Below are 17,516 nucleotides of genomic sequence, written 5' to 3'. Positions count from 1 at the left end.
GTATTTTCTCGCGACACTCAGTCTTTTGGCTGCCAAATGGCCAAAACTCAATTAAACGCTGTACTGAATGAGGACATCTAGTGGAAGACATAGAAAGTGTCTCCAGATCCATAGCTGGTTGGGAAGGGTGGGGGCGATGACGTCAAAGTTGCCCCAAATTTCAGGCTCCCAAAAATAGTTTGGGAGATTGCCTGCCCTGTGAGTTCTGCTATACTTACAGACATAATTCAAACGGTTTTAGAAGCTTTAGAGTGTTTTCTATTCAATAATAATTATTATATGCATACATTAGCAATTTTAGACAGATTTTCTTTCAGTTTACTATGGGCACGCAATTCTTCCAAAGGGGGCAGTTTTGTCCCGAGCCTTTTAAGGAGTGCAATCTGACCCCATTTACACTGGATATTGGATAGGCAATCACTTAAAAACTACAAACCTCAGATTTCCCACTTTCTGGTTGGACTTTTCTCAGGTTTTCGCCTGCAATATGAGTTCTGTTATACACACAGACATCATTCCAACGGTTTTAGAAACTTCAGAGTGTTTTCTATCCAAATCTATTGACAATATGCATATCATAGCTTGTGGGCCTGAGTAGTAGACAGTTTACTCTGGGCACGCTTTTCATCCAGATGTGAAAATACTGCCCCCTATCCCAAAGAAGTCCCTGTTCAGTTCACCCTCATGCATTTCTTGATGTAATTTTTTATGAGTCATTGAACTTAAAACCTCTTACTTCTACCCCCTCCTTTTTCGAAAATTCTGTTAAATATCGCGCAACTTTTCAGCGTCCTGCTACTCATGCCAGGAATATAGTATATGCATATGATTAGTATGTGTGGATAGAAAACACTCTGAAGTTTCTAAAACTGGTTAAATCACGGCTGTGACTATAACAGATCGTGTGTTTCATTGAAAAACGCAAGAAAAACTGCTCTCTGAAAGCTAAAAATAATTTCCATAAGTCACTTCCACGAGTTGTTAAAAGAGAACAGAATGAATTGCCTGCAATTCATACAAATTCCACACGATGTCGCCATTGTCGTCATTTTCAATTGAATTAATTGTTGGAAAATCCATCTATCTGGCATCCATTTTCCCAGTCTTCACCCGGATGTTGTTAATGAAGACATTGGCAGCCATTGATTTGCAAGCGAGGACCTATTGAATACACATCGCCCTGTAATCATTTTGATAGATTATAAACGTTTACTAATACCTAAAGTTGGATTACAAAAGGATTTCGAAGTGTTTTGTGAAAGTTTATCATCAACTTTTTTAATTTTAAAAAATGACGCAGCGTTTAAAAACGATGTTTTTTTCTGAATGACACAGCTTCCATACAAAGCTATTTTGGGTATATATGGACCGATTTAAATGAAAAAAAGACCCAATAGTGATGTTTATGGGGCATATAGGAGTGCCAAGAAAGAAGCTCGTCAAAGGTAATGAATGTTTTATATTTTATTTCTGCGTTTTGGGTAGCGCCGGCTACCGCAAAATCTGTTGTTTACGTGTCGTGCTGGCATTTTGGGGGGTGCATGCTATCAGATAATAGCTTCTTATGCTTTCGCCGAAAAGCATTTTAAAAATCTGACTTGCTGGCTAGGTTCACAACGAGTGTAGCTTTAATTCAATACCCTGCTTGTGAATTTTGATCAAGGATTGAGTTGTAACGAGTACATTTAGCATTTAGCGTAGCGCATTTGCATTTCCAGGTGCATACTTGAGACGTCTGCGTCTCAAGTATGGTCAAGAAGTTAAAGGATAACTTAACAAAATGACATCTTGAGTTTATTGTGTCTAGACGATACTAAAATAACTATCTCAACAGCCATGTAGTCCTTTGATTCTCTTTCAATTTAATGTTCAAATGTTTTTCTCTCTCAGATAATTCAAATCTTCAGTGCAAAGGACCAGGATCTGCCACAAAGTGGTCATAAGTTCTCCTTCAAACCATCAGAGAGGGACATCAACAACAAGAACTTCACTATCCAAGACTTTGGAAGTGAGTTACAGTATCTTGACCAGGTTTCTGACACTGTGCCAGTGAGGAAGAAAAAGTAGTCCTCATAGTGAAGAAGCATGATGACATCACCTAACATATTTCTAGGTGATACAGTGAATCATTACACCTGCTACAAGGTCACATCAGTCTCCTTTAGACATATGTCGTTATGAGCACCTGATAGATAGTGTTATCATATAACCCAAGAAAAGTACTGCATATTTGTATTAATTCTGTGCAGCAGCCATAGCCATCATCAATGGGAGTCAACTATCTGAAATATTCATAAAATGAGTACTGTTGTGTCAATTCTATATGATTTAGAATATGTTGTCATATATACTTAACAAAAATATAAATGCAAAAACTTCAAAGATGTTAATGAGTTACAGTTCATAGAAGGAAATCAGTCAATTGAAATACATTCATTAGGCCCAAATCTATTAATTTCATTGATTGGGTAGGGGTGTAGCCATGGGTGGGCCTGTGAGGGCATAGGCGCACCCACTTAGGAGCCAGGCACAGCCAATCAGAATAAGTTTTTCCACACAAAAGGGCTTTATTACCGAACATTTCAGGGAATCTACACTTTACATGTTGCGTTTATATTTTCGTTCAGTATAGTATGTTCTCAGAAATGTATCATGTCTCTTTCCAATGGGCATATTGCAAAACACACCCTTTGAAGACAGGTATGAGTATGACCCATTGTAGTATGAAGCTGTGGAAAGGAATGCATTTCTCAACCTTGAAGAGAGACCCGGCTTGAACCCCTGATCCAGATTTACCTTTTGGACACAGAGCATCACAGCTTTCCGCCCTGCCGTCACTGTGCCAACAGACACAATCTCCAGATACGGGGATGAGATCTGATGCGCAGGGACAAGGCATTCAAAGCACCAAAGGCGAAGTCTAGCAAAGCAAGAGAAAATAGAAAAAACACATTCCGCATCCAAAATGGCACCCTATTCCCTTTATAGTGCACTATTCAAGTAGTGGACTATAAAAGGAAAGGGTGCCATTTGGAACGAACCCATAATCTGTGCATAACATGTAAGGTGTGTTGAGACACCTTGACCCTTCTGTCAGGAAAAAGTCCCCGGTGTTGTCAGAGGAACAAACCAATCTTGACAGGGGTCAGACAGTCTAGCCACACTGGTCAGGTCTGGGGCTGGTCCAACCTGACATATCGCCCTGTTTGTGAGAAACCCTGTCCAGGTCTATTCCTCTGACCAACTTCACACCTGCTCCAGCACCACCCCAACACCACCTTACTTTCTTAGTACATAATTACCTTACCTGTCCATAGCAGGCTACATGGTTCCTTTATTCTTAATCATTGTTTAACCTTCCAGTTTCCTATAATTATGTTGAATGAATGAACACATAGAAACCACAAATGTTCCCCAGCACACTCTGTTGTAGTGGATAAGGGTGTAAGGCTGCCATGTTGTCCCGGAGGCAGTTTAGACATTTTCAGAGTTGACTTGCTGTCTGAGGTAACATCAGGTCACCCTTGTTCAAGACAAGGAACCAACTCACAACATTTCTGATGTAATTTCCAACAGGAATACACAGGTTCAGTAGAAGCATTACCATGGTCTCATTGTATAGGCTAGTGTATCCCGAATAGTCATTTGTAGTTAAATTTGTTTCGTTCTGTTCCAGATAACACAGCGGGGATAGTGACTCTGCGGAGCGACTTCCGACGGCGTTCCCAGGAGATCTACTTCCTTCCTGTGGTGATCCAGGACAGCGGCTACCCCGTCCAAAGCAGTACGGGCATCCTGACCATCCGTGTGTGTGGCTGCGAGTCGGATGGATCGCTCCTCACCTGCAGTGCAGAGGCCATCTTCCTCCCAGTGGGGCTGAGTACAGGGGCCCTGATAGCCATACTCCTCTGCATTGTCATTCTTCTGGGTGAGTAATTTATTATTCCTCATTCACTCCTCCTAGTCATTGAATGTGTGATGGAGTTTAAGGCCAACCCTGGTTATCAACCAACAATCACAAAAACACTAACATACTCACAAAGCAGTGCCATAACCACTAGACTAACCACCACCATAGTCAGTATATTATCATTCTATTGGGTGAGTATTGAGTAATTTACCCTTGTGGTAGGTCCTACTCAGTTATGACCGTGGAATTTTGTATTGTATGGCTGAGTACTGGGGCTTTGATAGCCATCCTCCTGTGCATCGTCATTATACTGGGTGAGACATTTACAGCTAGGGTACGTCCTCCTAATCAGTAATGACTGTGTAACAGTTCAGCGTGTGTCCCTGTACGGCGACACAGGACACAAACCCACATTAACTCTGTATAGTCCTGTCTAAGCCAGGGGAGGAGGGGAGGAGGGTTCAAAGCTAACATATTGAATTATTTTAATAAACCAATTAAGCAAATTTGAGCAGTCTTGATACAACATTTTGAACAGAAATGCAATGGTTCATTGAATCAGTCTAAAGCTTTGCACATATACTGCTGACATCTAGTGGCCAAAATCTAAATTGAGCCTAACCTGGAATAGTTTATTATGGCCTTTCTTTTGCATTTCAAAGATGACGGGAGAAAAAAATTATAATGTGTATGTTTTTTTTCTTTGTATTATCTTTTACCAGATCTAATGTGTTATTTTCTGCTACATTAAATTCACATTTCCACAATCTTTAAGGTGTTTCCTTTCAAATGGTATCAAGCATACACATATACTTCTTCAGGTCCTGAGCTACAGAAAGTTAGATTTGGATATGTCATTTTAGTTGAATTTTTTTTTTTTTAAGTGTTCGATCCACTCCGCCAGTGAAGCTAGAGGGCGCGCAATTCACAATTGTAAAACAATTGTACAAATTTTTACAATAAACAATTGTAAAAATGATGGATATTAAACATTTAACTACATACCAGTGTCTTATATCGGTTAAAAGCTTATATTCTTGTTAATATAACTGCATTGTCCAATTTACAGTAGGCTTTACAGCGAAAGCATGCCATGCAATTGTTTGAGGACGGCGCTCCACGTAAAAATATTATCCACCAGCACAGGTTTCATAAATTCATAAATAGGGTTTAAATATTCACTTACTTTTTGAAAATCTTCCTCTGATTTGTCATCCAAAGGGTCCAAGTTACAGCATGTAGTGTCATTTTGTTAAATAAAATCCTTCTTTATCTCCCAAAAAGTCTGTTTAGTTGGCACCATCGATTTGAGTAATCCACTCATTCAACATGCAGAGAAAGGAATCCAAAAAGCTACCGCTAAACTTTGTTAAAACAATTCAAAATACATTTGTATTTAATCCTCAGATACCCTAAAACGTGATTAAACTATAATATTTCATACGGAAAGAAGTATGTTCAATAGGAAAATTATATTAGCAGGTGCATGTCCTCTTAACGGTCGCATAAACAAAATTGCAAGTCGGTGTCCCTGTATCAAAACTCATTATTCTTCCTCGTTTTGGAACAAACAAGCCTGAAACCTTGAACAAAAACTACTGACACTCAGTGGAAGCCACAGGAATTACATACTGGGAGCTAGATTTAATCTTTCCCCTGTACGTTCCATTGGAAGAGCATGGGCTTTCAAAAAAAGAATTCCGGTTGGATTTTCTTTGGATTTTCACCTACCATATCTATTGTCTTATAGTCTCCTACATTATGTTAACCATTCTACAGAGTTCCGAGTGTTTTCTTTCCAATGGTACCAATTATATGCATTTCGTGGCTTCAGGGCCTAAGCAACAGGCAGTTTACTTTGGGCACATCAGTCAGGCGGAAATGGAGAAAAATAGACTCTAGAAAAATAGACCAAAGACCCAAGATTTATTACGAAGTTTAAGATGGTATTACCAAGGATAATTTAGCAAATTTAATTTTAACACCCCTTAACCTTTTGTAACTAGGAGGCAGTATTACCATTTTTGGATAAAACATGTTCCCGTTTTAAACAAGATATTTTGTCAAGAAAATATGCTCGATTATGCATATAATTGACAGCTTTGGATAGAACACACTCTGCCGTTTCCAAAACTGCAAAGATATTGTCTGTGAGTGCAACAGAACTGATGTTACAGGCAAAACCCAGATAAAAAAAACAACCAGGAAGTGCCACATTTTTTGAAACCGCCTCATGCCAATGACTGCTTATATGGCTGTGAATGAGCTACGAATGAGCTTACGTTTTCTACGTATTCCCCAAGGTGTCTACAGCATTGTGACGTCTTTTTACGCATTTATGTTGAAGAATAGCCGTAAGGGACCACATTTAGCAAGTGGTCACATGATGGCTCCCGCAGAAAATCTTGCGTAAAGTACAAAAGTAGCCATTGTTCCAATCGCTTCTTATGAGAAATATATTATATTAATAATATAATATATTATCGAATTGTTATGTGAAAAACACCTTGAGGATTGATTGCCATGTTTCTGTCGATATTATGGAGCTAATTTGGAAAAAAGTTCAGCGTTGTAGTGACCGCATTTTCCTTTCGATTTCTTAGCCAAACGTGACGAACAAACGTGAGCTATTTCGCCTACAAAAATAATATTTTTGGAAAAAAGGAACATTTGCTATCTAACTGGGAGTCTCCTGAGTGAAAACATCCAAAGTTCTTCAAAGGTAAATTATTTAATTTGATTGCTTTTCTTATTTTCGTGAAAATGTTGCCTGCTGCCAGCAGAGCCTAGCATAGCATTATGCCATGATAAACTTACACAAATGCTTGTCTAGCGTTGGCTGTAAAGCATATTTTGAAAATCTGAGATGACAGTGTGATTAACAAAAGGCTAAGCTGTGTCTCAATATATTTCATTTGTGATTTTCATGAATAGGAAGATTTATGTCCGCTGCGTTATGTTAATTAGTTTGAGGCTATGATTACGCTCCCGGATCTGGGTTTGATAGTCACAAGAACCTGTTATGGCTGCGATCCCTGTACAGGGATAAACATCAGTGGAAATTTCAGAGTGACTACGTTTTCCAATTTAAACTAGCTATTACAGAGAACAAATACCATGCTTTTGTTTGAGAAGAGCAATCAACAACAAAAACATTTTCCGCCATGACAGTTTTTACACATTCACATCTGAAGGTAAAATTATGACTTACATTCTGATATCTTGCTCTTATTTCTCTTCCTGAGGGTCCCAGTGATCAAATGAAGTGCCGTTTGCTTTGATAAAAAACAATTTTTATAGCTTAAATCGAAACATTTTGAAACCTGTTTGTGCCGTGAATTCCATCTCGATCAATTTTTTACGGAGCATTCAACGTAATTACACACGGTAAACCATTGTTTAACCTCTTGGAACTCCCCATACCGGATCCGGTATCAGGAATACAGACTCAAGCTCATTACCATAACGCAACGTTAACTATTCATGAAAATCGCAAATGAAATGAAATAAATATGCCATCTCGCAAGCTTAGCCTTTTGTAAACAAAACTGTCATCTCAGATTTTCAAAATATGCTTCTCAACCATAGGAAAACAATAATTTGTGTAACAGTAGCTAGCAAACAAAGGATTTAGCGTTAGCATTAGCGTTAGCATCCAGCACGCAACATTTCAACAAAAACATAAAAGCCTTCAAATAAAATCATTTACCTTTGAAGAACTTCTGATGTTTTCAATGAGGATACTCTCAGTTGGATAGCAGATGCTCAGTTTTTCCAAAAAGATTCTTTGTGTATTAGAAATAGCTCCGTTTTATACATCACATTTGGCTACCAAAAAAAAACCGAAAATTCAGTCCTCAAAACGCGAACTTTTTTCCAAATTAACTCCATAATATCGACTGAAAACATGGCAAACGTTGTTTAGAATCAATCATCAAGGTGTTTTTCACATATCTCTTCATTGATACATCGTTCTTGGACACATGCTTTCTCCCCTGAATCAAATGGTAAAGTGGAAGCAGCTGGCAATTGCGCACCGAATTCGACGCAGGACACCAGGCGGACACTTGGAAAATGTAGTCTCTTATGGTCAATCTTCCAATGATATGCCTACAAATACGTCACAATGCTGCTAAGACCTTGAGCGAACGACAGAAAGTGTAGGCTCATTCCTTGCGCAATCACAGCCATATAAGGAGACAATGGAAAACAGAGCTTCAGAAATTCTGCTAATTCCTGGGTGATGCATCATCTTGGTTTCGCCTGTAGAATGAGTTCTGGGGCACTTACAGACAAAATCTTTGCAGATTCTGAAACTTCAGAGTGTTTTCTTTCCAAAACGGTCAAGAATATGCATAGTCGAGCATCTTTTCGTGACAAAATATCGCGCTTAAAACGGGAACGTTTTTTATCCAAAAATGAAATAGCGCCCCTAGAGATCCAAGAGGTTAACTAGTCATGGTTGGTTTCAGTGCATTCCTCTGGATGTTTGCAACACAGCCAAACATCATTGTTTTTTTGCTGTGAGTATTGACCAAAGTGAACTGATTTGAAGACAACGAGCAATGACTACCTTGCGCACAATCGTTTTAGCAAAGCTTTGTTGATGGACTGTATTTCTGCCCAATGACCACTGATCTTCTTGAAATCTAGCTGGGTAGATAGCCAATGAGCTGAGGTAAACGCCAGTATGTAATGGTTTTGGGTTGGAGCACCATTCCTTGTTTGATATCGCATGCGTAACAAACTCCATTCTCGCCTTGACGATCAGAGGAGTTGCTGTGAGGCTTGTTACGCGCAGCTGTATTTCGGAAAGTTGTATTTTCAACGATTTCATTGAAGATATCATGGCAAATAAGTCAGGAACAACGAAGTCAAAGTCTAAAGTGAAAGTGAGACAGATTTTTTGTTTGAGGAATCTTTGAGTGTTATGATTCAAACAGGAACTGAGGAGCTTTTTCTGCAAGGACAGGACGTACTTCTGGACGGGTAAGTGCTAATGCCGTTTTATGAAATATAAATATATATATATATATATATATTTTTTTTTGCAATGAAATGTGTGGTTTGTTTGTTTGTTTGGGTGTGTGTGTGTATATATATATATATATATTTATTCCATGTCAGATATATATATTTTCTGTTTTTTTATTCAAATGGAATGGAGCAGAACAGCAAACACACACATGGCCACTGCGCCTGCTACTCCTCTTCATTTCCACATGAAATAGCCATTGGGTGCTGTTCAGGGGAGGGCATGCCCACAACAATGGCCGGAGTTGAATGGAACAGCACTTCAACTTAGTGACTGTTCCCTCTGCTCTATACAATACATGTCTGTTTATTTTATGTGATGATAAAAGGCTCATAACATAAAAAAATATTTGTATTGTTTCTTTCACAGTGATAGCGACTCCGACTGGGAGGCCCCGGTGCCAAGCTGCCCGCTCTACCTCTGCCCCCAGTGGTGTTCATATGCCACAGTTCATTACTGCAGGCATGACTGTGCCTCAGGGCCAAAAGGACACAGCATGGAGGCGTCGTTGTGTTCTGTGTCGCATGAACTGCACGACTTGTTCAGTTTGCCTCTGCTTTACATCAGAAAGAGACTGCTATGGGACATGGCACAGGCAGCAAAATATTGTGTCGAGTACTTCCAAAGGGTGTACTGTTTTTTTTAAATATTCATTTTCTAATATCTTTTAAAATGTTTTGTTGTTGTTGTGTGTGTGTGTGTTAGAATTGCTTTTTGATATGTTGTATATAGTTATTTGCACTGCTGTATATAGTTATAGGTCATTTCACCAATTCAGCCACTTGGGTACATTTGGGCAACTTGTGTGGGACACTTGGGTGACTTCATGCTAAATGTCATGTAGCTCACCTATTCCTGAAGTTATCAGTCTGAAGCGTTGCATACCTACAGTTGCCCTCTTGTGTCATCCATCCAAATTATCTCCAGCATCCTATCTGTCTGTGTGGCTATTCTAGTACATGTGAAAGATGATACTACAACAATAAAAAACAGAAAACGTATGCTCTTTCTCTTTTCTTCCACCAGATCTACTGTGTTATATTCTCCTACATTCAACATTTCCACAAACTTCAGAATGTTTCCATTCAAATGATACCAAGAATATGCATATCCTTGCCTCTGGGGGCTGAGCTAGAGGCAGTTAGATTAGGATATGTCTTCAGGCGGAAATTGAGAACAAAGGGATGCAGCCATAACAGGTTAAGGCATATATATATATATATTGCAACAAAAAATATTTGATGAAACATTGAATTTAGCATTACTGCTATTAGCCAACAGAAACACAACTTCTTAAGGCTAGTGGTCACTATTTTCACATCCGGTTTGAAAAGTGTGCCCAAAGTAAACTGCCTGCTACTCAGGTCCAGAAGCTAGGATATGCATACAATTGGTAGATCTGGATAGAAAACACTCTAAAGTTTCTAGAACTGTTAAAATGATGTATGTGAGTAGAAAATAACTTATTTGGCAGGCAAAACCCCAAGGAGGACACTCTTTTCAATGGGATTTCTATGTGGATCTAGATTTCTATGGCACTTGCTTGCAGTTCCTATCGTTTGCACTAGATTTCAACAGTCTTTAGAAATTGGTTGATGTTTTTCCTTTGAGAAATGAAGAAGTAGCCATTTCCTATCTGGGTGGATAGCCAAGTGTACTGTTGTGGTTGGGGCGCACAACCTAAAAGCTCGCTCCACATTGTTTTCGTCCGGTATTGGTTTATTCCATCTTAAATTGATTATTTACGTTTAAAAATACCTAAAGTTGGATTAGGAAAGTTGTTTGAAATGTTTGGATCAAGTTTACAGGTAACTTATTAGATAATTTGTAGTCATGTTGCGCGAGTTGGAACCGGTGTATTTTCTGAATTAAACACGCCAAATAAATTGACATTTTGGAGATATAACGATGGAATTTATCAAACAAAAGGACCATTTGTGATGTTTAATGGACATATTGGAGTGCCAACAGAAGAAGATCTTCAAAGGTAAGGCATTAATTATATTGTTATTTCTGACTTTTGTGTCACGCCTGACGGGTTGACATTTGATTTTCATGTGTTTGTTTGATGGGGTGCTGTCCTCAGGTAATATAATGGTTTGCTTTCGCCGTAAAGCCTTTTTGAAATCTGACACTGTGGCTGGATTAACAAGAAGTTCATCTTTAAACCAATGTATAACACTTGTATGTTTTATAAATTAATATTATGAGTATTTCTGTTTTTGAACTTGGCGCACTGATATTTCACTGGGTGTTGTCAAATCAATCCCGTTAACAGGATTGGCGTGCGAAGGGAACACTAATAAAATGAGATTCACTACATGGAACAACAGGTAGTCACCCCCCAAAAAATGTGTTTTGAAGTGTCTGTCCTATATCTGAGAGATATAAGAAAGATCAGGAAACTATTTTTATTTTATGTATTTATCCCCTTATTTTAGGCACATCTCCAAATATACTTCCATTCATTTTTTTAACTGGTACCTGGACCTTCAGACGAGTCTTGTGAGGCTTGTGGGTGTCCTAGAGCAAAGAGTAGCAGCTTTCAATGGAGTTCTTTTAGTTTGTAAGCCAAACCATTCGGAAGGTACAGACGTTTTCGTGAGAAGACTGATTTTCGGGTTGTCTCGTGGTCACAGAGGCACAACACCTGTCTATATAACATCCCACAGTTGACAGTGCATGTTAGTGCAAAAACAAATGCCATGAGATCGAAGGAATTGTCCGTAGAGCTCCGAGACAGGATTGTGTCGAGGCACATATCGGGGGATGGGTACCAAAACATTTCTGCAACATTGAAGGTCCCCAAGAACACAGTGGCCTCCATCATTCTTAAATGGAAGAAGTTTGGAACCACCAAGACTCTTCCAAGAGCTGGCCGCCTGGCCAAATTGAGCAATCGGGGCAGAAGGGCCTTGGTCAGGGAGGTGACCAAGAAATCAATGGTCACTCTGACGGAGCTCCAGTGTTCCTCCGTGGAGATGGGAGAACCTTCCAGAAGGACTACCATCTCTGCAGCACTCCACCAATCAGGCCTTTATGGTAGAGTGGCCAGACAGAAGCCAGTCCTCAGTAAAAGGCACATGACAGCCAGCTTGGAGTTTGCCAAAAGGTACCTTAACCTGTTGCGACGAGCAATCCCGTATCCGGGAGCGTAATTATAGCCTCAAGCTCATTAGCATAACGCAACGTTAACTATTCATGAAAATCGCAAATGAAATGAAATAAATATATTGGCTCACAAGCTTAGCCTTTTGTTAACAACACTGTCATCTCAGATTTTCAAAAAATGCTTTTCAACCATAGCTACACAAGCACTTGTGTAAGAGTATTGATAGCTAGCATAGCATTAAGCCTAGCATTCAGCAGGCAACATTTTCACAAAAACAAGAAAAGCATTCAAATAAAATCATTTACCTTTGAAGAACTTTGGATGTTTTCAATGAGGAGACTCTCAGTTAGATAGCAAATGTTCAGTTTTTCCAAAAATAATATTTGTGTAGGAGAAATCGCTCCGTTTTGTTCATCCCGTTTGGCTAAGAAAAAAACCCGAAAATTCAGTCATTACAATGGCAAACTTTTTTCCAAATTAACTCCATAATATCGACAGAAACATGGCAAACGTTGTTTAGAATCAATCCTCAAGGTGTTTTTCACATATCTATTCGATGATAAATCACTCGTGGCAGTTTGGTTTCTCCTCTGAACAAAATGGAAAATTGCACGCACCTGGAGATTACGCAATAGTTTCGACGGAGGACACCGAGCGGACACCTGGTAAATGTAGTCTCTTATGGTCAATTTTCCAATGATATGCCTACAAATACGCCACAATGCTGCAGATATCTTCGGGAAACGACAGAAAGTGTAGGCTCATTCCTTGCGCATTCACAGCCATATAAGGAGACATTGGAACACAGCGCATTCAAAATCTGGCTCACTTCCTGTATGAAATGTCATCTTGGTTTCGCCTGTAGCATTAGTTCTGTGGCACACACAGACAATATCTTTGCAGTTTTGGAAACATCAGAGTGTTTTCTTTCCAAAGCTATATATGCATAGTCAAGCATCTTTTCGTGACAAAATATCTTGTTTAAAACGGGAACGTTTTTCATCCAAAAATGAAATACTGCCCCCAGAGGTTCAAGAGGTTAAGGACTCTCAGACCATGAGAAACAAGATGATTCTCTGTTTTGATGAAACCCAGATTGAACTCTTTGGCCTGAATGCCAAGCGTCACGTCTGCAGGAAACCTGGCACCATCCCAACGGCGAAGAAGGGTTGTGGCAGCACGATGCTATGGGGATGTTTTTCAGTGGCAGGGACTGGGAGACGAGTCAGGATTGAGGAAAATATGAATGGAGCAAAGTACAGAGAGATCCTTGATGAAAACTTGCTCCAGAGTGCTCAGGACCTCTGACTGGGTTCAAGGTTCACCTTCAAACAGGACAACGACCCTAAGCACACAGCCAAGACAATGCCGGAGTTGCTTCGGGACAAGTCTCTGAATGTCCTTATGTGGCCAAGCCAGAGCAAAGACTAGAATCCAAGCGAACATCTCGGAGAGACCTGAAAATAGTTGTGCAGCGACTCTCCCCATTCAACCTGACAGAGCTTGAGAGGATCTACAGAGAAGAATGAGATTAACTCCCCAAATACAGGTGTGCAAAGCTTGTAGTGTCATACCCAAGAAGACTCTTGGATGTAATCGCGGCCAAAGGTGCTCCAACAAAGTACTGAGTAAAGGGTGCAATAAATCCAAGTAACAGATTGGATTATTTTTTGAAAAATGTATGTTATTTAAAATTTGGAAGCAAGATTAATTAATCAATTAATGTACAAACAGTTAAAACAATCAACCTCCAATAGAGTATGCTGGGAAATATAATCATGATGGTTTTGGTTTGACACTGGTTATTAACACCAACACTGGGCTGCTTTTACACCAATGAGTGTTAGATTAACTATGTAAGTCTCAAATTAACACCTGAATCAATGCTAGAAATGTTACACTGAAAAATATACACTTGTTAAAAACCTGTTATGGCTGCGATCCCTGTACAGGGACCAAAATCAGCGGAAATTTCAGAGCGCCAACTGTAGTACTCGATAAAACTCAAACTTTCATTAAAACACACATGCAGGGTACTCAATTAAAGCTACACTCGTTGTGAATCTAGCCAACATGTCAGATTTGTAAAATGCTTTTCGGCGAAAGCATGAGAAGCTATTATCTGATAGCATGCACTCCCCGAAATACCTGAACGAGTCGCAAACAAAAGAATTAGCGTAGCCGGCGCTACACAAAACACAGATATAAAATATAAAACATTCATTACCTTTGACGAGCTTCTTTGTTGGCATTCCTATATGTCCCATAAACATCACAATTGGGACTTTTTCCCGATTAAATCCGTCAAAGTATACCCAAAATGTCGATTTATGAAGCCCGTCTGATCCAGGAAAAAGCGCCTTTCCAAAACGCAACGTCATTGTTTAAAATTACTAAAAGTTGCCTATAAACTACTTTTGTAAACCAACTTTAGGTATTAATAAACGTTAATAATCAATAAAATTGATCACGGGGCGATCTGTATTCGATAGCAGCAAGTCTTGAAATCATCGTCCATATTTTCCCTTTCATAACTTCCTTCGGTGGACCCCAAGACAGGAAGTGCCTATTCGTCATCACACCAACGATAAACTACTAATAAAATGCCAGTACTGGCGACATTGTGTGGAAGCTGTAAAACTGCGAAAATTCGCAGCATCTTAAACAGGATATTATTAAAAAACATTAGCCAATTTGGTGTAGTAGTGAGAAAGTCAGAGAGGGGATGTAAATATCACTTTGTGATATTGTGTGTTGGTCGGCTATTAAAACTGGTTCATTTTTTACAGTGTACAGTAGGTCAAGTATGGCCATGACCCATACAGAATAATCAAAATAATTTCATCTTTAGCCATAAAATTATTATTTTTCTCCATCCACCCAGACTCCACTACAGAGCATACTACCAGGAAAAACTAAAGGGATATGATCAAATTGCAAACCAATGATGAATTACCTAATTGGTTATGGTTAGATGCTAAGATTAAGGGCAGGGTTAAGGTTAAGGTCAGGGTAACGGTTAGAGTTATGGGTTGGCATGCCAGTCACGTCCATTTAGTCACGCCTATAATTAACTGAATGTGATTAAGTATCATTTCACTAAATGTCGGAGGCTCACATGTGAAAGTATCTGCAAATGCCTTGTGGATGGCTTCCTTCAAGGCCACCCAGTCTTACTGAACATCGGTGGTATTGCAATCAGAGTTTCATTCAGGGAGGTTTTGTTCAGATGGACAGGACAGAGTCATTTAGCTCTTCTGCTTGTTGTTTGTAGATGTTGTATTTCTGTTTAGGGGTTATGGGTTGCTTTCTTTGCTTGGGGGCCAGTCTGATGTCCATCACAGATTTGATTAGGCGGTGGTCAGTCCAGCAGACTTCAGTACCTCTGATGGCATGGGTGATGTTTACATCTCTGAGGTCTTGTGATCTTACAATGACGTAATTATAAGATGCTATTGTTTAGAGCGAGGGTGCTGTCATCTTTCTTTGCGTTTGTTGCTTTCCCTATGCCATACTTGTTTTGCTTTGCTCTGCTCTGCCTTGCATTGCTCTGCCTTGTGTTGCTCGGCTCTGCATGCTACTTCAGGGTGTGATGCTCCTGGCCCAAGCTCAGCTAGCTCACGCTGACAGCACCCGGGTTACAGGATTAGGTGTATATTGAATTGCAATCAAATAGGCTGTAATTACAAATAGTACATTAATTATTTGTTCTACAGTCTAAGGTGTAGGAGGAGACATAGGACCACCTGGGACCTGGATATCAAGACAACGATCCAAATGTCATATCGTTGCTTACAATTATGCTATGTGCTTTAACTCAGTTTCCTTGTGGTTAGAGTATCCACTCTGAGGTTAGAAGGTTGCTAGTTTGACCTCTGGCCAAATTATACCAAATACCAAACTGTACCTAATGCTTCTCTGCTTGGCACTCAGCAATAAGGAGATATACTAGTTTCCTGTCCAGGTGGTGTACTTGTACATCAAGCTGCCTCACGCTACAGAAAAAATAGATAAGCTCCTCCTTTATAAGCCGTTCCAGCTCGCTCATGCAAGGCTACTTACTTTACTAAGGGCTCGATTCAATCAGATCCTCTTCAGCCAATTTCCGCATAGCAGTTGTTTTGACAGTGTCAGGGGTGGAACTGTGTTAGAGCTGTCAAATCCACAAGTGGCTCCCGGCATTATACCTAAAGCAGACATTGCAATTGGCTCCATGGAGCTGCATTTACAGAAATACCATGCAGCCTTGTTTACAAGTTCTAACACTGGAATGAGAGATGTAATCTACACTTCCATTAGGATGATATAAATCCTCATTATGCTGTTTAATGATTTTCAATTTCAGCTTAATTATTTCTACATAGCCTACACTTTCTCGTTCTGAACTTCTACAGGAGTGGGGCGGGTGTGGCTTCGTGTCAATGATTGCAAGTGCAGCTGCTCACCAATTTGAGGGCTCCATCTCCGACACAGCCAAAACATCTGCTACGCTGGGGTCTGCTATCGCCAGTAAACGCTTGATATGATTGAAACTAGGCCTTAATCTACTTAATTGCTTGTACATAACTTAAAAAGGTCTGAAGTACACAAGTATTTTCCATCAACCTATGCCACAGATCACACAGGACACTCAGAGGCAATCCAACCTTGAACTGACTCAAAATGCTGAATATCACTGTTCCAGACAACATTATAAAGTACTAGATGTATCACTGTTCTCATTGTTAAAGTGTAAGTTTATGTATCAGCTTCATATCAACCAAGTGTGTTATGATGCATGCATACGTAATTCAAGATGGTTTTGATCACGCGGACATGGAAATGTTCCAGGCATCCTCAGAGAATGACAAGGATTTATACGTTGACTCGGTAAGTGAGTTTATAAGGAAGTGCATTGGAGATGTTGTACACCCTGTGACTCTGAAAAAATACCATAACCAGAAACCGTTGATAGATGGCGGCATTCGCGCAAAATTGAAAGCGCAAACCACTGCATTTAACCATGGAAAGATGACTGGGAATATGGTCGGATATAAATAGTGTAGTTATTCCCCCCACAAGGCAATCAAACAAGTGAAATGTCAGTATAGGGACAAAGTAGAGTCTCAATTCAACGGCACAGACACGAGACGTATGTGGCAGGGTCTACAGGCAATTACGGACTAAAAATAGAAAACCAGCCACGTCACAAACACCAATGTCTTTTTTCCAGACAAACTAAATGCCTTCTTTGACCGCTTTGAGGATAATACAGTGCCACCGACGCGGCCCGCTACCACAGACTGAGGGCCCCCCTTTCCTTCTCCATGGCTGATGTGAGTAAGACATTTAAACGTGTTAAACCTCGCAAGGCTGCTGGCCCAGACGGCATCCCTAGCCGCGTCCTCAGAGAATGTGCAGACCAGCTGGCTGGTGTGTTTACGGACATATTCAATCGTTCCCTATTCCAGTCTGCTGTC

General features: G+C 39.9%; 1 protein-coding gene across 1 annotated transcript in view; it reads left to right on the top strand.

The window, feature by feature from the left end:
- LOC139420696 (cadherin-12-like) overlaps positions 1 to 17,516 on the top strand; it is a 128,347-nt gene that overhangs the window by 107,203 nt on the left and 3,628 nt on the right. Inside the window, exons 9-10 of the mRNA XM_071170919.1 lie at positions 1,891 to 2,008; positions 3,677 to 3,928. Coding sequence (XP_071027020.1) covers positions 1,891 to 2,008; positions 3,677 to 3,928 — 370 coding nt within the window. The remainder of the gene's footprint in view (positions 1 to 1,890; positions 2,009 to 3,676; positions 3,929 to 17,516) is intronic.

The sequence above is a fragment of the Oncorhynchus clarkii genome, chromosome 11 (assembly GCF_045791955.1).
Source record: "Oncorhynchus clarkii lewisi isolate Uvic-CL-2024 chromosome 11, UVic_Ocla_1.0, whole genome shotgun sequence".
Taxonomy (NCBI): domain Eukaryota; kingdom Metazoa; phylum Chordata; class Actinopteri; order Salmoniformes; family Salmonidae; genus Oncorhynchus; species Oncorhynchus clarkii.
The sequence above is the reverse complement of the archived record's forward strand: the minus strand, read 5'-3'. Positions and strand labels throughout refer to the sequence as shown.